Below are 20539 nucleotides of genomic sequence, written 5' to 3'. Positions count from 1 at the left end.
AAAAAAAAAAAAAACCGCCGACGCCCGCAGCGTGTGAGCGGGCGTCCACCGGAGGGCTCCACAGACAGGAGGGTGAGTCTGATCGCGTTTATGCCGGCAGAAACGCCCCGTCTGAACGCACCCAATGAGTCAGCACTGATCTGATTGGCTGACCAATGTATATATGTAGTTATGTACCACTGTATGTATCTCTCTTGATGGTGGATGGAGTCTGGCGGAGCATTTTGTTGGAGAGCTGTAAATATTGTAAATAAATTCCTGTATATAGTTACCACTGGACTGTGTCAGTGTGATTGACTATAGGAAAGCCTCTGGTGAGTGCGAATGTGACTGAGGTGCTGGTTCATACTACCAAACGTGCAGCAGATGACACCCAGCTCTATCTGATGCTAGGCGGCCGGTCGAACTTCGACCCAGATGAGCTTCAGCAGGCATTGCAAGCCGTGGCTGGTTGGCTCAGACTGAGTCAGTTGAAGCTAAACCCAGCGAAGATGGAGGTCCTGGGCTTAGGTCGGGGCGGGTCGGGGTTGGGACTCCCTCTCCCGACCTTCGATGGGGCGCCTCTGGTGCCAACGTCTAAGGTTAGGAGCTTGGGTGTGCTCCCCTCTCCCGACCTTCGATGGGGCGCCTCTGGTGCCAACGTCTAAGGTTAGGAGCTTGGGTGTGCTCCTGGATTCCTCCTTAACGATGGAGGCCCAGGTAGCAACCACTGCCACTTCCTCGACCACGATGACCTGGCCACAGTGATCCACACGACGGTCACCTCGAGGTTGGACTACTGTGACGCTCTCTACATGGGGCTGCCTTTGTCGCAAATCTGGAAGCTGCAGCTAGTGCAGAATGCGGCAGCCAGGCTGCTGACGGTGCCTGTCTAGGCGGGACCATATCCAGCCTGTGCTGAAGGCGCTGCACTGGCTGCCAATAGCGTACCGGATCTGCTTTAAAGTGCTGGTTCTTACCTTTAAAGCCCTAGATGGCCAGGGTCCGGCATACCTAAGGGACCGCCTTTCCCCATATGTTCCACCAAGGGCACTACGGTCGGGGGCCCTCCATCTTTTGGTTACCCCGGGCCCCAGGGACATCAAATTCGCGGCAACCAGGGCCTTTTTGGTGGCGGCTCCTACCTGGTGGAATGAGCTCCCGGAGGAGATCTGGGCCCTGCGGGACCTTGCGCAGTCCTGCAAGGCCTGCAAGAAAGAGCTCTTCCGCCAGGCCTTTGAGTAGGAGCCGCCGCTGCCACTATACCATCAGCGCACCGCCACTACAAAGGTGTAGATACCATCAGGGGGCTAGACGGCCCTGGGACGAAGACTGGATGGCAGCGTCGTTTTGGTACTTACATCATTGTTCTGGGTCTATCTTGCCAGAACCCATCTTGGAATCATGGACATTTGGAGCACCAGCACTTTACTGTATTGTTGTATTGTTTTATCTTGTTTTTAACTGTTTTAAGCATGGCCTTGAGCCCTAATTGTTAGCCACCCTGAGCCTGAGGGGAGGGCGGGATATAAATTGAAAAATAAATAAATAAGTCATTGCACTGGCTTCCAATAGCATTCCGGATTCGCTTCAAGGTGCTGGTTTTGACCTTTGAAGCTCTAAATGGTCTGGGGCCTGCCTACCTGAGGGACCACCTTTCCCCATATGTTTCCCGAAGAGCACTGCGATCGGGAACGCAAAACCGTCTGGTCCCCCTTGGCCTAGGGACACCAGGTTAGCAGTAACTAGGACCAGGCCGTTCTCCCTGGCGGCGCCAACGCTGTAGAACGAGCTCCCTCATGAGAGTAGAGCTCTACGGGACCTCCAGCAGTTCCGTAGAGCCGTTAAAATGGAACTGTTTCACCAGGCATTCCAATAAGAACTGATTGCGCTGGTGGTGTCGCACTAGCACTTTATCATAGGATGTACTAGCTGGAATTTTATGGAACTGTATTTTATATTTTGTAATTGTTGGTTTTAACCGAATGTTGGTTTTAAATTGCTTGTAAGCCTCCCTGAGCTGCTTCGGCGGGAGGACGGGGTAGAAATTTAATAAATAAATTTACAAATATCTACAAGTAAGTCCATACACATTTGCCATCTATATGCAATGTGTTCAAAGTTCTAAGGTCCTCAGTCTATTGATTTACTGGAGGTGGGCTTTTATCTTGCCAGTGTTGTAATATGAGTCTTTCAGCTATAGTAAGGGGCACAGAGGGTCCATTTCTATTGACCATCGGTTAGCCTCCAAGAGGTGGGCAGATAGTTTAAAAGTACATAAGAATCCTCAAAAAAACTGTTAAGTTACAACACCAGCAATTAAGACACTTTATTCAATCCTTTGCTAAAGAGTCACTGTGGTGTCTAATATATCCTAAAGATAATGTTTTGCTGCATAAGTCTCAATTTAAGTTCCATAGAGAGAGTAGGTATAGACTTTAAGGCCATATCCCATTGCTTTGGCAAAATAGGACCATCTAACTCCTTGTTCCATTCATTTCTAAGACTCTGTACATCTTACTAGTTGACATCAAATATTTATAAACAAATATTGTAGGTTTTGTCTTTTGCCTTGATTCAATCAGAATTTCCAGGAGCAAATGGATTCTGAGACATTTAATGTTGCAGGGCCATATTTAGATACTAACAAATGCTGCAACTGTAAGTAATGCCATTCTTCCTCTGAGTGGAAGACATCTTGGATGTTTCCAGCCATTCAATCAGGGAGGCAGGAAATTAAAACTTCTTCCTCTTCGAGTGGAGTAGGAACACCCAAACCTCAGTTCCTTTACTGCCTCAATAGGGATAGGATAGGTTTAGGCTAGCTCCTAACTGTTGCCTGTTTCTTCTTTTTTAAGTTGTTTTTTCTCCTCTTCCCTTCTTCTCACTCTTTTGACCTTAAAGCAAAATAAAACAAAGAAACCCTTTCCTCTGAATCTCTTCACTGTTTTTTCCTCTTTCTCTCTTCTTTCCCCCTCCCTCACTGGGGGAACTGGCTTCGCAGTGGCTACCGGTCTTGGGGAAATATCCGTGGAGCAAAGGGGAGCCTTAAAATGGAAGCCTTCAGGGATAGCTTCCTAGAAGATGATGGGGATTGAGGCGCCCAGTCCAGGGCCACAGAACACGACAGATCCAGAGCCGACATCCCTGCACAACTTTTCTCGGCTGCTAGCAACAGCGTCCTTCGGGATGATTCCTTGAAGGATGGGAGAAAGCAGCATCGCTCCTCCCCCACAGAGGCTCCCGTGCCTCACCCCTGCCTCTTGGCTGGGAACAGCAGCCATTTTAGCCAGCAGCAGCCATTTTTGGCGGGAGTCACAGTGGAGTGACAAGACTTTGTCCACAAAAAAGCTTGTGAAAGCCTCATAGCTAATGACCGAATTCCTAACATTTTGAGTTTTCTTGGGGAGTGAGGTTAAGGATCTGCTTACCCTAAACAATTGTGCTGGTGAATGTGATGGAGGCTGTATAAAATTCCGTCTCAACAGCCTTCACCATCACCTCATAAGTTTTAATAAATGTCCTATAAGATGTTCCTGCAACTTCGTCACAAATATGCTGCCAAACTCGCTCCAGTTGTCTGAGTTCCCATTTCATCCCCCTGAGTTCCGCAGTGTACCGGGGGGATAACTTATGTCAGGAGCAATGAGGACATTGGGGAACACTGTCATCAATGGCTTCAGAGAGACAGAAGTTACAGTCTGTCAGCACATCTATTGAATCACCAGCGGGCATCTGATCCTGTAGAGCATTCTGGAACCCAGTTTGGCTCCATTACTCTCCACGGGCGAGCATAAATCTGCTCACTGCTCAGACAGGAGGGACAGAGACACCCAACCAGGTCTTCAATGATCTCACCATGGCACCTCATCTTTAGCCATCAGATCCATATCCATCCCCATGCCAAAAATCAAATCCAACGTGTGGCCTGCTTGGTGTGTGGGACCAGATACAATCTGGGGGACCCCAGTGCTGCCATGGAAGACACTATGTCTGATGCCTGCTGAGAGGTAGCAGTATCGGCACAGACATTGAAATCACCTAGAACTATCAATCTTGGGAACTCCAAGGGCTAACTCCGCTACCACCTCTAGTGGGTTTGGCAGGTTCTCAGCCAGGGTGCTAGGCAGATAATACACCAATATAATCAGAACATCAATATAATTATATCTGTATTGTCAGTTCTCAGTCTTGTGTTGCAAGATTTTATCTCTTGTCCTCTCATTAACAAAATGTACCAGAAAATCTCTTGATACCATTCTAATTTTGGCATATCTGGAATTTATTCTGTAGACTTTGTCAAAGTCCAAATCTTCTTCTTCCAAACGTAAAAAACCTACCAAAGCTTTATCTCTAATATCTTTCTCAGAAATCTCTGGAATGGCTCTGAGTCTTAAACAAAAATCTTTTCTCTGAGCTCCAGTAAGGCCAAATTATCTAACTCTCTTTCCAGCTCTTTGTCTAAGACGTCAGTCTTAGTTTCTAAAGTGTCCGCTTTGTCATTAATTTGTTTAACCTCTCCAGATATTTGTTTTATAGAGGTTTCAAACTTTTTAATCTCCTTTGTCATTTCCTCTTTCATTTTTACAAGTCTTTCATCTCTCTTATTGCTCGTCAGATCAAATAATTTCTGGAGCAGGTCAGGTGTGACTGATTTTTCTAAGGGCTGATCCATTGAGCCACTTCCCTTCTGAGTACCTGCCATAGTCCTTTAAGTCCAAAGTCTCTCAAACAGTGAGATAAAAATTGAACAGTTACAGCAGCTTCAGCACCCTCACTTTACACAACTCAAACCACCATGACAACTAAGCATCCCCAGTTAAGTCTTTATCTTAGCTTTTTGGTATGGTACATCTTCCAGTTAGAAAACCAAACAATTCTTGTAGCTTACACACTTTCACTTTCTAGAGCTCAAATCACCATGACAATCGAACGTCCCAGTTTGAGTCTATCTTACAGAAAACAAAGATTAGTTCCACGCAGATCCGGTCTAGTATTTTTCTGTTAGCAACTTTATCCAAACACACAGAAAAATAAAAAAGCATCCCTTTGATTTGTTTAAAATTTTGTAATATCTCTTCCTTGTTAAGCTTTTTGGAACAAATACTTAAATCCCAACATCTTTAAAGTCCCTTTTTATTTTTGCCTTTTGTAGTCTCGAGGAAAAAGTTATCTCACCATAATACATCTTGTCTTTTGCCATAGAAAAAAATCTCTCTTTGTCTGACAAGGTTATTTCTATCCTGAAGCTGTTAAGAAATGGGGGTGTTAAGGCTTTAATGTCCATTATGGCTTTGCAAAGGCTGTGAGTTTGAGGTGTTGTCCAGGCCTCCCGACTGCTCAAACCTCGGGCAAATTGCAAAAACCTTTGTTTCTGCAGTTTACTGCCAGGGAGCTGTCATTCAGAGGGCAAGTGGATTATCTCAAAATCTCCCCTTCATCCAGGGTGATTGCATCAACTAGAAATCACCTCCTAGCTGAATTACTTGACCATGGTGCTCCTCCGTTCATTGGGCCTGCCTGCCATTTTCCTCCACCGGAAGTCCTCATAATTGGTTCCCTTTCTGTGCTCTATGCATCTCATCTTTTCTAGAAGCTTGCCAGAATTTCTTATTTAGGAATCCTACCAAGGACTTGCCTGGTGACTGTGGACTCATGTCATTTCCTGTCTCTGCCCAACAGCCCAATCCCATGCATGTTTACTCAGTAAACCCCACAGTCCTAGGGAACATATTCTCAAAGGAATAAGGATTGCAGTTTCAGTGTTATTGTTAGCACCAATGCCTTGCATAATTTTAAGTTAAATGTTACATATTAATTTTATTCACAACTGAAATGCCATCTGCATGGAGGTAAAATTTGATATTTTCATCCTGTACATCCGAGCCAAACATGAAATTCTAACAAACTTCTATGGTTACCTTTCCATAATAAAAAGACATCATCTAGATATTGCCTCGTTTAATTATGCAACTATAGAAAGGGTTATTAGCAGAATAAACAAACTTATCATCAAAATTGCCCATATATAAATTGGCAATTTCTGGGGCCATTGAGGATCCCATTGCAATGCCTTTAATTTGCAAATATATCATTAAATTAGAAGAAGTTGTTCATGAGCACTATTTCAGCTAGAGATAAGAAATGTGCTGGGGGATTCCTATTATTTCTCCTGTCTGGAGAATGTTGGTGTAAAGTGATATAACATATAGTGCAACCAAAAGAATTTTCATGTACTCTCTAGTTTGTTAATAAAATCAGTAATGTCTCATTTATGATGGCATTAAGTACACAAATGGTCTGTGGAAAAGCCAATATATTTGGATAGACTGTCCAGGATAGAATTGCAACCAGATGTAATAGGTCTACCTGGAGGAGGAAAAATGTTTTTATATATTTTTGGTAGAATGTAGAATCCTGGGGTTCTGAGGTTCGCATTAGCAAGGAAATCTCTTTCCTTAGGTGTAATGTACCCCATAATAAGGCCTTCCATGGACCTGTTTTGTTTTAACATGAGGATTAATATAATGGATTATTGAGTTGCCTCATAACCTCCAATTCATTATCTGACCTATTTAGAATAATAACACCACCCTTATCTGCTTCTTTGATTATGTTATTAGGGTTGCTAGATAGTTTATTTAATGGCCGGTCTCTCTTGGTTATTCAAATTCACCCATCTAGATTTTAAATTACATTCCAGTTTTTCTAAATCACTCATTACTCTGTCCTTTGTGTAGGAGAGGTGTTGTGCCCGGGGGGGGGGGGGGGGGGTTATAACGTTTGGTACAATACGAAAAGGAGTACACTTTGGGTTACATTGTTGCATGCTGTCTTTAAAAAAATAATCTTAGTCTTAAGGTTCTAACAGGTTTGAAAATGTCCACCCTTGAGGTCACTGGGTCATAACGTGGAGTCAGAACTTAAGATGTCTTTATTAAGGATCCATAGTTCTTGTTTTGTAGGGGTTCAGTCAGATAAGTTGTAAACTAATGTATCCGTCTCAACTTTGGTTGGTAATGTGTCTTCTCTTGACTGTTTTTTTTCTTTTGGTCAATAGTATACTTCATATGGCCTGGGGTTGTGCATCTTTGTACGAAAAAGTTGTTGAAGAGGTGGATTTATTGGAACTATTGTCCCTGTAGTATTATTATCCTCTATGGCACTAGAAATACATTGTTCATTTGGAGGATCTGAAGAATCAACAAAGGATACTCTCCTTATACAGTTGTGTGATCTTTTAAACATCCATGGATAAACTCTGTTGCATTTATAATCTGTTTTATCCCATTGGAATTTTTAAAATTTCAGATCCTTAAAGACTAACAGGTTTGTAACATTCATTTAGGCAAAAGAGAGATTCTTTAGATTTGAGCCAAAACCTGTTGGTTGCTGGACAGTTACCTTCTCTCTCTTACATATGGGGATCTTTTCTTTCTCCTTTATTTTCCTTCATACAATCTTAAGGACAGAATAAGCTGAATGGTTTTGTATGTGGTTGGTATTTTACTATACAACCTGAAATTTGACTTTTAACACAATTTTTTATTTATATAATTTTAACTAAATCATTATTTGTGAGAACTCAGTAATGTAATTGCTGTATTAATAAAGGGTGGACAATGTCAAGTGAGCACCAGTTTGCCTCTGGTGCCCCTCTGTAAATATAGATAACAAAATGTTTAGTGCATTCTCTTGGCAATGCACACACCATTCTGTGCAGTCACCATTTGTGGACTTCTTTCATGGTTGACAGAGTCAGGAGAAGGAAGTGAGGTTTCCCAGATGTCAGGAAAGAATGGAATCACTTGGCAGCAGTGAAGCTTGGGCTTTCCTGTATTTGCCTTCAAGTAACTTAAGCTATCAAGCACTCCTGAGCTGGCTGTAGCACCTGAAGTGGACTTGTGTATTTGCCAGGCCTGCTGCTACAAGATGGCAACTGGAGAGGTTTAGCTCATTCCAGGTCTAGCATATTAAAAACCTACGGGGACCCTATGAATTAATGACCTCCAAAACATTCTATTGTTAACAGGCTTACTCAAGTCTTGTAAACTGAATGCCACGGCTTCCTTTATTGAGTCAGTCCATCTCATGTTGGGTCTTCCACTTTTCCTAGCATTATTGTCTTTTCCAGTGACTCTAGTCTTCTCATGATGTGACCAAAAGTACAGTAGCCTCAGCTTGGCCATTCTAGCCTAGGGAGAGTTCAGGCTTGATTTGATCTAGAACCTTCTTATTTGTCTTTTAGGCAGTCCGTGGTATTCATGAAACTCTCCTCCAACACCAGATTTCAAATGAATCAATTTTCTTCCTGTCAGCTTTCTTCACTGTCCAACTTTCACACCCATATAAGTATGGTATGAAATATCTTGACCTTGGTTGCCAATGATACATGCTTATACTTTATGATCTTTTCTAGCTCTTTCATGGATGCCCCTGTCAGTCTCCTTCTGATTCCTTGGTTAATGTTTCCCTTTTAGTCACAGAACAGAAAAGCCAAAGAATAGAAAATCTTGAATAATTTCAATTTCTTCGTCAACCTTTTGGTTGTGTAATTCCTCTGTAGTCATTACTTCTTGTTCTTGATGTTGAGTTTAATCCTACTTTGGTACTTTCTGCTTTAATCTTCATCAGTTCATCATCACTCATTTCAAGTGTTCACTATTTTCTGTCAGTAATGTGGTGTCATCTGCATGTCTCAGATTGTAAATGTTCCTTCTACCAATTTTCACTCCACCATTTAAGTCTTAATTTATGATATGTTCTGCATATAGATTGAAAAGATAGGGAGACAAAAGACATCCTTGTTTGACACCTTTGCCAATTGAACACCATTCTGTTTCTCCATATTCTGTCCTAACAGTGGCCTCTTGTCCAGAGTATAGTGCATCAAAACAATCAGACACTGCAGCATGCCCATTTCTTTTAAGCCAGCCGTAGCTTTCCATGATCTACACAGTCAAAAGTTTTACTGTAATCTGAAACACAAGCTAATTTTCTTAAATTTTCTTATATGCTCCAGTAACCACTGTAAATTTGCAATACTGTGTATAGTGCCTTTTCCTTTTCTGAATCCAGCTAGAACATCTGTTATTTTTTGGTTCATATAAGGTACATATTTGTTGGCATATTCTTGTTAAGGTTTTGATGGACTGTAGCTGTATTGATATTTATTTATTTATTCCGCTTTTATCCCGCCCTTCCGCCTAAGTGGCTCATCTACTCCTAGTGATTTGTTTCTTCAATTGCTCTCAGTGAAGGATTAACTTCACTTTCTAAAATTGCAAGTGATTCTTCAAAATATTCTTCTTTGAAGAAATCTGTCATCCTTTCATCTCTTCTGTAAAGTTCTTCAATGTATTGTTCTCATATTTTCTTTATTTTGTCCTGTTCAGCATGCCTAGCTGCGCTTTAATTTCCCCCTCATTTCTTGAATCTTGTGGAACAGATCTCTTGTTCTTCCTTGTGGTTGTTCTCGCCTGTTTCTTTTCACTGGTTATTATAATAGCTCTTTTTGTCTCTGTGTGCCAGTTGTTGGAATGCTGCGTTTTCACTTCTGATTCTATTTCTGTCACTTTTACTTCTCATCAATCTTTTAACAGTTTCAAAAGTTTCATCAATCATCCATTGAGGCTTTTCATTTATTTTGGCTACAGGAATAGTCTCTGCACATTCATGACCTTGAGGCTATGTTTGTTGTGACATGATCTCCATGGGGCTTTCCTTACCCAAGCATTCGCAACTTAAGCTGGTGCAGCAACCTGCCTCCTGATGGACATGACTTGCTTTTCAACCCACCCAGTGCTAGTATTCAGGACATCCAGGACCTTCTCTTCATCTTCCAAACATAGTTCTAATATTGGACTTAAAGAGGAGCTTACTGTAGGGGTAGTAGGGTTATTTTTTATATTGTCCATGGTTGATGAAACTTGTAATGCATGTAACACTAAGACAGAATTGTTCTGTCTGGAGAGTTAGTCATGACTGAAAAGAGTTAAGATGTAAATGCCATCGTGGATTTTCAAAATGGCTGTATTTCTTTTCCAGAACCTTCTCTCTATCCTACATTTTAATGCCACCCTCCTTTCAAGGAGCTCAGGGCAGCACACATGGATCTCCATTCCTCTGTTTTATCCTCACTGTTACCTTGTGAGGTAACTTAGGCTAAGAGAGAGTGATTGGCTCAGGGTCACTCAGCAAGCTTCTATGGCAGAGTAGAAATCTGAGCTTACCCTGTACTATACAACACATATCACAAAAATAATATCACAATGCCAAGTTTAATACTTATATCAGAATGTGAATCAATGTTATGAAATTCATATTTAACTGTTCCACTGTTTAGGCAGCCATAGTTTACCTTCCTGTCTGTTTTCCAAAATTCCAATTTGAGTAATTTATAGACAAGCCCTAAGACTCTGTTTGGGAGCTGATTTTTGACTGGTAGAATTAAGATTTAATTCATTTTTAAACATAATTAGCTCTGTAACACTTGCATGAGGGGACAGAAATGTAAGTATGTGCATGTAGTATTTTCCCATAAAATGGCAGTTAAATACAACATTGTTAGTAGAGGACCCTCCCATTTCTTGTAGGTATAAATTCATTGGTGCTTAGATCTCCATATGTTTAACATTTTAAATTGAGAATTGAGTTTTTCCTTGCTACCTCAACTTTACATACTCTTTTCGTATTTATGAGAAAACCTTTATTATGTACAAGATTTTTATTCCCTTCATAGCAATAATATATTGCATAACTCTTAAAGGCAAAAGAACTTTATTGAGTGCTCATAATTGTGTACGTTATAGATAATGCAGTTAATTCCTTAAATTTCAAATAATAGGTTTAAGATATATAGTTATTCCTTGAAATCTCATTTAAAATCTCAATTTCTGTTTTCCAGGTAGCCTCTTTGAAGCCACACATTGTGTGCCAGTGTTTCATTAGCAGAGCCTCCATCTTTAAGTCACAGCAGGATACCAGCAACCTTTTCGAACTACTTCAGTATCCATATTCTACTCCGTCATGGCCTCAATCTTTCATTCTTTTCATGTTTTTGTAACTGGGATAACAAAGCAACCAAATCAGTTCCTTTATTTTAAATCAGAATAGTCATGTTCAGCAGCAAGGACAGTATGCAGTTAATCTGGTAACCACTGTAAAAGAACAGATTTTATCTTTATGATTGTATTTTCCCACATCAATGTATACATGCTGGCTCTTTGTTTCATCTTCAGTTAAACAAGAAAAACATAAACATGGTTAGAAGCCTTTTGTCCTTTTTGGAGGGAGCTCTGAAGGGAAACCCTTCCCCCTTTTGTACAGGACCAAGAAATTACCAAATTTTAGTGAATCCATTAATTCTCGTCTGTTCTGGGACTGCCGCCCCCCAATTTGTGATTCCTTTCATTAGGTAAAGATGGTAAATTTCCAAACATTTTGATCTGAATCAGATGCAGTCTCACTGTACTTTGCTGTAAGAACCCCATTGGTTTTCCTGTGATGCTTGGTGTCTAGTCCAGAGCAAGTATGTGAATGTGAAAGGACTTGTGTTTGATACCAAGGTTTTCAGACATTTTACTTTTTAAACTGCAGTCTCCTTCATCACCCCCCCCCCCCCCCCCCCCCCGCAGCATTCAGCCTGGCAGTTCTGCCTAGTAATTAAAATATATATATATATTTCAAGAGCAAATGCTATCAAGAAAGGCTTTGTGATAGTCTCATATTATAACAAAGCTGAGCAGTGATTTGTAAGTTTCTTTGAGTCACAAGGGACGGCAGAATATAAATGTTTTAATCAATAAAAGCATGTATGTCAGAGGCATAGGGAATACATCATTCCAGCTTGAGTGGTAGAGGTTAGTTTTCATATGGGTTTGTGTAGCCTCTGGGATAGTCTATTGAGAAGAGGAACAGGGTGAGGAGGGGAGTATATATAAATATCCACCCTCGTAGCCCTTACTTTGAAGAGCCCATCCAGCATTCCAGCTAAAGCAGATGCAATTGAAATTCTAGTACATTGTCTCCCTGACCTATGTGGCTTTTATATGTTTACCCAACCAAGGACAATTGTCCTGTAGTGGAGGGAGAGGGTGCATGTGGACTTGATTTTATTTATTCTTGGACTTGATCTTATTCCCTTTAAAGAGAGAGCTTCCACTCATACAACCTACTCATAGACTTCCTAACTGCATGTATCTTCCCCTTTCCCCTTCCAATGACAATCCACAGCCAGGTGAGTGAACCCACTCCTTTATTTTCCCATCTGCTCTCTACTCCCTCTGAGTAACCATCATCAAGGAGGAAAGGAAAGTGGTTATAATGGCTGGGAAATGCCAATTATCCCCTCCTAAACTTCCATCCTGCATCTCCAGGAAAGGAAAGTGGTTATAATGGCTGGGAACACGCCAGTTATCCCCCTCCTAAACTTCCATCCTGCATCAATTCTGAAAATAGGATGTCCAAAAAGTCTCTTTACCAGACATCACATTCCCGATTGGAATGCCGCAGTCAGATACTTTGGCAGTTGGGTTCCCTTAGGTCAGGAGTAGTTCTGGGAATTACCAAGATGCAGAATATGTGCCATGTAGTCCTGTCTGTGCATCATCTTATACAACAGTTTTTAAGAGGAAAGATGCATATGGTCACATTGGTCTGTAATTAAAGCAAAAAACAAAAGTCATATAAAAAGGCTTGATAAAAGGTCTTGCAGGGCTTTTGTTTTTGAATGGTTAAGGAAGTGCTTTAATCTACTTAATTTGTCATTTGCTAGCTACTTAATACATGTGTTGAGTTACATTTCTTTCAAAAGGTCTACAGTTGTCACCATGATATCTATTTCCATTCCTTAGTGTAATGCAAACAATCTCTCCCCCACCACCTATATTTTCAATTTATTTTGTTTCTGCTTTCAAAAGGGAAGATTGTCAAGAGCATACAGCTACGTACACTGATCTTTGCAGTTCATACACTAAAACCTCACAGATACCATTTGAAACGGACATGACCTGTGCGTTCCCCTTATCCTCAAAGAACCAGGCTTTTGAGTATGAAGTTATCGTAGTCATGTTTCTTAATGAGTGGTACAGAACTGAACACTTCATAGGTAGTCATCACAAGCACACCAAGAGACTGTGCTATAAATGTTTATAAAGAACCTGTTGATGTGTTTGACTCAGGCTGAATAATCACTTCTACTGCAGTTCGGTAACTATGCTGTGGAGTTTTTAAATTAATGTGACCAGTTTATTATTGAGATGTGGCCATGTTTCCTTGAAGACAAGCTAAGTCCAGTGTGTGCAGTTTTCTTTAAAAGTGCATTTCCTCCTCAAAGACTGATGGGGCTGCTTCGTCGTGAATGGAGCCTCTCAATCTCCCCAGCATCTTTACAGTCAATCTACAAATAAGGCGCACTTACTGTAACTGTTAACCAACAGAATCAGCATTTCTTTTGTAAATCTTAAAACAACAATTGTATTTGTGTCTACTTAACTGTGACTACTGTTCAAACTTTTATTCAGAAGTCTTTTTATAGGTTTTATTAGGAAAATCATTCCATATTTAGGTAAAAAAGTGTCTCAATCTTATGTATATACGTTATTAATATGTACATATTTAGCTATTTTTTAAATTACTATGTTCTTAATAAAACCAAGAAGGGACTAGTTGTGAAATGGTGCATAAAATTGTGTTGTGTTTATCAATCTCTGGGAATCCTTCTTTGTCAACAATACAATAAATTGCTCTAATTCAGCAGGTGTCTTTGGTCTGTGTGTATTTTAGACACTCAGTGCAGCAAAAGTGTACTCTTCTTTATCTCAACCTTGATCGAGTAATTGGAAGCTGGAAGTTCCTCACTGCACAACTCAGTTGGTGCTGTGCTGTGGGGTGCTGCCACAATCCATGCAGTGTGCCTTCAGAGGGAACAGCCTGGTCCTGTGGTGCATTTAGAGTACCATTGATATCAATGTGTGGATGAAGTTAGGTACAAAGTACCAGGGGTCACTTAGTAGAAAAAGAGCTGCAGGAGCTCATTAGCATAACTTATTCACATATGCCACACCCCCTGACATCACTGGAAGAATGCACCAGCCCCTCTGACAGGCAGAAGCACCTAGGATCCATTCTTTCCCCCCTCTCCCTTCCCTTCACCTCCAACTCGAGCGAAGGAAAAGGGGAGGGCGAGGATCCCAGGTGCTTCTGCGTGACAGAGGTGCTGGCGTGCCCACAGCCAGCCTGGGTGAATTATAGAATCATAGACTCATAGAGTGGAAAGGGACCTCCAGGCGGCGCTCCGGGATTGACTTTGCCGCCGCCTGCTTGGGTTTCACTTCGCTGGTGAGCGCCGAGCAAATATGCAGAAGTACCAGCTGGTCTAGTCCCAGGGAGCCGGCGGCTGCGCTCCGGAGGAGCCGCCAAGCCAACCGACCGGGCCCCCCGCGCCTCTCCGCCAGCCAGAGGGACCCCGACCGGTGGCTTCCCCCCCCCCGCCCTCCCCGAGGGATGGTGCATATCTCCCCGGCCCAAGGAGCGGGGCTGGGGCTCCTTCGCAGCACCGCTGAGGCGCAGTACGGGCGAAGGACGCGATGAGGACCGAGGCCGGCGTTTGGCTCCTCGGCTTGTGCTACCTGGTCGCCGCGGTCGCGGAGGAAGCTGAGATCCCCCAAGAGGTGATAGAAAGGCTGGCACACAGCGAGATCCACAGCATCCGTGACCTGCAGCGCCTCCTGGAGATTGACTCCGTAGGGTACGACGATGCCTCGGAAACCAACTTGATACTGCATGGCGTTCACTCCATAAAACACGCACAAGATAATCGCCCCAGACCCGTTCGTAGGAAAAGAAGCATCGAGGAAGCCATTCCTGCCGTCTGCAAAACCCGAACCGTCATCTACGAGATACCTCGGAGCCAGATCGATCCCACGTCGGCAAACTTCCTGATATGGCCGCCGTGTGTGGAGGTGAAACGCTGCACGGGCTGCTGCAACACCAGCAGTGTGAAATGCCAGCCGTCGCGGATACACCACAGAAGCGTCAAGCGAGCTTTTGGAAGCAAGATCCTTAATGGTGACATTTTGTTATGTCAATCTAAATTGATTGTGTCAGTCTACCGCCAACCCAGCGGGTTCGAAAGCGCCGATTAACACCTTTGCGCAAGTAGATGAATGGGTACCTACCTTAGAGGGTAAAGGGCACCCTCCCCCATCGAGGGGGTTGCTGGAGTGTCAAAGACTGGCGGAGAGGAGAGGCGGCGAGTAAGCGGCTGGAAGATGGCGTCCCGGTACAGCTCAAACGACGGAAGCAAACGGCAGCGGAGAGGCGGAGTAAAACGACGTGGGGAAAGCGGACGGCGCAGGCGCGGCGGAGCCGGAAGGACAGAGCTGCAGCCGCGCCTGCCTCTGCATCATGACCCTGGTATTCCTTGGAGGTCTCCCATTCAAGTACCCACCAGGTCTGACTCTTCCTGGCTTTCGAGACCTGATGAGATCGGGCTAACCTGGGCCGTCCAGGACGGGCCTTTGCCTGTCCTTCTTAATGTCTCCCAACCATTATCGTTAGTTGTGGTGGTCATACTTGGCCGTGATTGGCACTACCCTCAGATGCTCTACCCTCAGAGCCAGTTTGGTGTAGTCGTTAGGAGCACAGACTCCAATCTGGGAGAACCGGGTTTGATTCCCCACTCCTCCACTTGCACCTGGTGCTGCATGCTCAGTCCAAGTTGTCAAACGCTTGGACTGAGAGAACTTGAACAGCTCCAAGAGAACTTGTGACTGACCCAGGGTCACACCAGCAGCTGCATGTGGAAAAGTGGGGATCAAACCCAGTTCTCCCAGATTACAGTCCACGCTCCTAACCACTACACCTAACCGACTGCTCGGATCCAGCAGCACTCTTGTGTTACCATCAGGGCCCTCTTTCTCCACTGTCCTTCCTGTGTGGCTTCCCGTGTTGTTCCCGTGTTGGTTACTCCCCTGAGCCCTGTATTTTCAGGGAAAGCGGTCTATACATTTAAATTATAAATAAAATAAATACATAAACAGAGCAGCCAAGAACCCCACGACAGAATAAACACCCACTCTGTGTGTGTGTGTGTGGGGGGGCACTTTGTGCCAGAAAAGGGAACGGTCGCGATAGAAAAGAAATAGGTATTTCTTGGAGGTTATGATAACATCACCTAGAAGCAGGCCAGAATGTTATCAGGGCTTCTTTGCAACTATGGAAACCTACAGCCTGACTCAACGCCAGGAAGGACTCTTGGCCCGTCAGCACCAGCTTGCTTAGAGAAACCGGCTTGCGGCTGCAGCATTCTACAACGAATGGAGGGAAGAAATGTCTTCCCACCGTGAAGATACAGACCGCTCTCAGAGTGATCTTGGTGAGCAAAACAAAGAGCGATCATTAAGAAGAGGAGCCTTCCCCCAAAGTCCCCCAAAGTCCAGCTGTGCCGTTCAGCTCTTGACCTTCTCATGGGCAGGGTTCCCAGCTTCCCTGGCAGGAACACTATTTTAAGAAATCTCTCACAATTATGCAGCCATAGCAGGCAGGAGGGAAGGAGGCAAATACCTCCAGCACCAGAGACTTGTAGAGGAAGAGTCAAACTTTAGGGACTCACCCGTGCACCAGAGGGCCAAGGCAGCAGGAGGCAAGAAGCCTGGGCGAGCTGGGCTCCTCCATGCCTGGCAGAAGATGAGGTGCAGAGGCAAGCAGAAGAGGCACTCAGCCAGCTGCACAAGCTGTGTGCAAAGAAACTCCCACCGCCCCAAGCTTCAGGGCTGCCTCGTTAAAGGAGTGGAGGCCAGATTCGCAAATGAGAAAAAGCAAGCCCACGGTTCATGGGTCACATTTTGGGCTGTGGAGTTCCTGCGCTTTTGGTTTTGCTTTATGCCAATCCGCCTCCCAAGACTGTCCAGGTGCTCCAACCTGAGGGCTGCTGGGGGCGGGGCTCGAGTGCTCATTACTTGTGGAGCTGAGGCTCAATGTCTCCAGCTGCTCCGCCACCTTCCCTTCCCTTGCTTTGCTCGGGGAGCCTGAGCTAGCCGGCTGCTGGAGAGAAGGAGAGGCGGTTTAAACCACCTTCCCTTCCCTTGGCTTGCTCAGGATCCCCACAGCTGCAGAGAGCCCAAGCAAGCCGGCTGCTGGAGGGATGTGCATTCGGTTCGTCTGAACCAAATGCACCCCCGAAAATGGCCCATTCGGGCCCCTTTCAGGCTGCTGCGGGCCGATTCAGATTCTCTGATCTGAATCTGCTTCCTGCAGTTCGGCCCCATTATATCCTACGGGCCGTTGAAGTCAATAGCGAAAACATAGGGTATATTCTGGGGGTTGGAGGGGGGGAGGGTTGGAGGGAGAAGCTCCAAAATCGCAGGGTAGCTGCTGGAGCCAAGATACCCGCTTGGACATCACACTTGAGAGGTGGAATTTGCCCCTACGAGTCCAAGGCCACCACCCCGGGGCTCAGGGAGGCAGGAAAACACCCCCCCCTCGCGGGTGTCCCAATGTATGGCTGGTGAGAGCAAGGGGCGGGCTTATGTGCTTGCGGATCATACGGGGGAGAGGAGAATGATGCTTTGGTTCCCACTGCAGGGAAAGACTGCCCTTTCCCTAGGCAGAGGCTGGGGGGGGGGTGTAAACCTGAAGACAGACAGGCAGATAAAGGTAGGCTGATGGTCGCCTGGAAAGGACATAGGGTTGCCAACTCCAGGTTGGAAAATTCCAGGATATTTTAGGGATGCAGCCTGCTGTGGGTGGGGTCTGAGGAGGAGGAGGAAGAGGGGGACCTCAGACAGATACAATGCCATACTCCCCACCCTCCAAACAAGCTGTTGCCAGTCTCCAGGTGACAGCTGGAGAGCACTTAAAGCTCTGGTGCTAATTTAAAGTGTTACAATGTATCGACAGAGTAGTGTTTTGGAAAATCTTTAGGAATTGTTTGGTGCATTGCCAGCTTTAGGTATGGAAATTCCTGGAGACTTGAGGGGTGGAGCCTGGGTAACAATTGTTGCCACTCTCCAGGTGAGGGCTAGAGATCACTCAAAATTACAACTGCTCTTCAGGTAGCACAGATCAGTCCCTCTGGAGAAAACGGTGGACTCTGTCATTATACCCTGCTGAGGTCGCCACAGCAAACTGACACTGTTTGCCCAAAGCCAGAGCACTCTCCCAGAGCCTCTTTCTAGCTCCCGTTGTATTTATTTCCACAACGGGCCTTATTTCTAGTTATTCTATATAGGTGGTATGATTCCTGGTGTTGGAAATGGCTGCTTAGGGAGGTGAAGATCCACAATGCACTGGATCCATCCCTGTCCCTGAAAGAAGGAGTGAAGCAGCTTTCTTGGAGGCCAAGAGTGTCATCTGCTGGTGCAAGGAGCTGCCACAGACGGAGTCCTCTTGCTCTGGCAGGCCTAATGTTCTTCTGGTGCTACTTCTGCCCCCCCCCCCCAGCTCTCTCTGAGTCAGGGTGGCTTGCTGACCCAAGCAGCTAGGAGATCGTCTCTTGCTGGTTGTAGACTCTTTGCTTTGCTCCCTCTGTGCCTCAGTCTGCCCTCAACTGTACAGGAGTTAAATTCTGTACAGCTTCTATTGTAGATGGCCCTGTTCATTGAAGAGCGTTTGTACAGAAGAACAGAGAAAAATTAGATACATTATTGACAGAAAAGATGCCACCAACTTGTCTGAGATGAAATCCAGCCAATCAGAATGTATATTTACACTCAATTCTTAATAAAATAAAAAATAGTACTAAATACTGATGTGCCCTGGAGTCTAATTTTAATTGACTTGAGTGCTCTTTTTTATAATCTTTGCTAAAAAGGTTAAGTTCTGCTTCTATGGAAACCACACATCAGCCAGAGAAGCCAATATCTGAAATGGAGGGTGGGTTCCTAGTTGCTCATTGCAGCCAGACATATTTCTCCTGGAAGCATTCTGTAGTTATCATTTGTCAGCTGCAAAGAATTAAAATGCTGAAGTGGAGTTATCTGATCAAAGCAACAATTTTAGATTAAATTGTTTTAAAGCATAGGTGCCTCTGGCAGCCATCCTGAGCATACCTGGGGGGGGGAGTCCCCGTCAGATCAGGGGGGGGATGTAATTTCCAAGTGTCCATTCACAGGACTGGGTACCACTTCTGTGAGTTGTTTCATATTAGGAAACCAATTGCAGGTATTGTATCTGCAATTATATAAGAGGCTGGAAACTTTTGATATACAAAGGCAGTGAGGATGAATTCATAAGCCCCCTAGTTCAAAAGATAATTGCATAGACGGTGGTCCGCTGTTGAACATTCACAGACTGCAGTGGGAAAGTTCTGTATTTATTTACGTGTGTGTGTGTTTGTATGTCTGTGTTTGTGTGTGTATGTGTAAAATAGCACAACTTTAATTCGTATTACGTAGTAAAAATTTTCATTAAAAGGTGTGTTTCAGCCTAATGGCCTTCCTCAGTGGTACACATAAATAAAATACACACCATGAAGTATAGTCAATCACAATTTCAAATAGATGTTGTTGTTTTTTAATTTAAGATTTTTTATTAATTTCCATAAGAAAGGGTAAAGTAGGGATGGGACAGGGTATGGGTTATGACATTCGGGAAACAGTAGAGCACGGAGATTCTCTCTAACAATTTAAGCCACTTAATTCAAATTCTACAAGTAGACATAACATCTTTTCCTTTGTTTAACACATGTTTTCTGATTGTCATAATTCTTGCTTTCAGAGTTTCTCTCTCTAGTCTCTTGCTTGGGTCCATATATGAAATGGTTTCCATACTGCTTCCAGTTTCCATCATAATCTTTTAGCCTTTCCGATAAAATGTCCATTTCAGCTACTTCCAAAGTCTTTTCAATCAGTTCATCATCTGTTGGCACCTGGTTCACTTTCCAATATTTTGCATACAAAATTCTTGCTGCTGTTACCACATGTATAATTATATATTTTTGTTTCTTATCTAAACATTCCAGTAATATAATTAACAAAAAAGAGTTCAGGTTTATATGGTACATTCGACTTCAGTATTTTCTGCAACCACTCATTAATCTTGTTCCAGTACTCTTTTGCTAATACACAAGTCCACCACATATGATAAAAACTACTCTCTTTATCATGACATTTCCAGCATTTAATAGGCATTCCTTTAGTCATCTGTGCTAATTTTTCTGGAGTCATATACCATCTATAAAACATTTTATAAATGTTGTCTTTAAAATTAACCAATTTAGTAATTTTTATATTTTCCCCCATATTTCATTTGTGCTAATTTTTCTGGAGTTATATACCATCTATAAAACATTTTATAAATGTTCTCTTTAAAATTAACTAATTTAGTAATTTTTATATTTTCCCCATATTGAGTCCACTCATCAGTCTCGATATTATAACCACAATTTTGCATCCACTTAACCATTGTGTCTTTTACCACTTCATCTTCCAGTTTCAATTGTATAAGGAATGTATACATTTTCTTAATCAACTTATCATTTGTTTCTAACTATAATTTATCAAAACCAGTTTGTTGTAGGTAAAAACGCTGGGGTTTGTCTTATGCATATCTAGATTCC

At 43.4% G+C, this 20539-nt stretch overlaps 2 protein-coding genes across 3 annotated transcripts in view; both read left to right on the top strand.

The window, feature by feature from the left end:
- BEND7 (BEN domain containing 7) overlaps positions 1-11591 on the top strand; it is an 87253-nt gene extending 75662 nt beyond the window's left edge. For both annotated transcript variants that reach the window (XM_015417236.1, XM_015417235.1), the window contains one exon: positions 10886-11591. In XM_015417236.1, coding sequence (XP_015272722.1) covers positions 10886-10929 — 44 coding nt within the window. In that variant the 3' untranslated portion in view covers positions 10930-11591. The remainder of the gene's footprint in view (positions 1-10885) is intronic.
- A 2845-nt stretch (positions 11592-14436) lies between these two features.
- On the top strand, positions 14437-15125 carry PDGFA (platelet derived growth factor subunit A). The gene has a single exon (XM_015417229.1). The coding sequence runs from the start codon at positions 14568-14570 to the stop codon at positions 15123-15125; it is 558 nt and encodes a 185-aa protein (XP_015272715.1). The 5' UTR covers positions 14437-14567.
- Positions 15126-20539: the final 5414 nt, after the last annotated feature.

This window comes from Gekko japonicus, unplaced genomic scaffold (genome assembly GCF_001447785.1).
Source record: "Gekko japonicus isolate JY-2015 unplaced genomic scaffold, Gekko_japonicus_V1.1 scaffold1569, whole genome shotgun sequence".
Classification (NCBI taxonomy): domain Eukaryota; kingdom Metazoa; phylum Chordata; class Lepidosauria; order Squamata; family Gekkonidae; genus Gekko; species Gekko japonicus.
Note: the sequence above shows the minus strand (reverse complement) of the source record. Positions and strands in the feature narration are given on the sequence as shown.

Bases quoted from the DNA above. Each gene is read 5' to 3' on its own strand.
- PDGFA (XM_015417229.1), top strand. From the start codon at position 14,568: ATGAGGACCGAGGCCGGCGTTTGGCTCCTCGGCTTGTGCTACCTGGTC.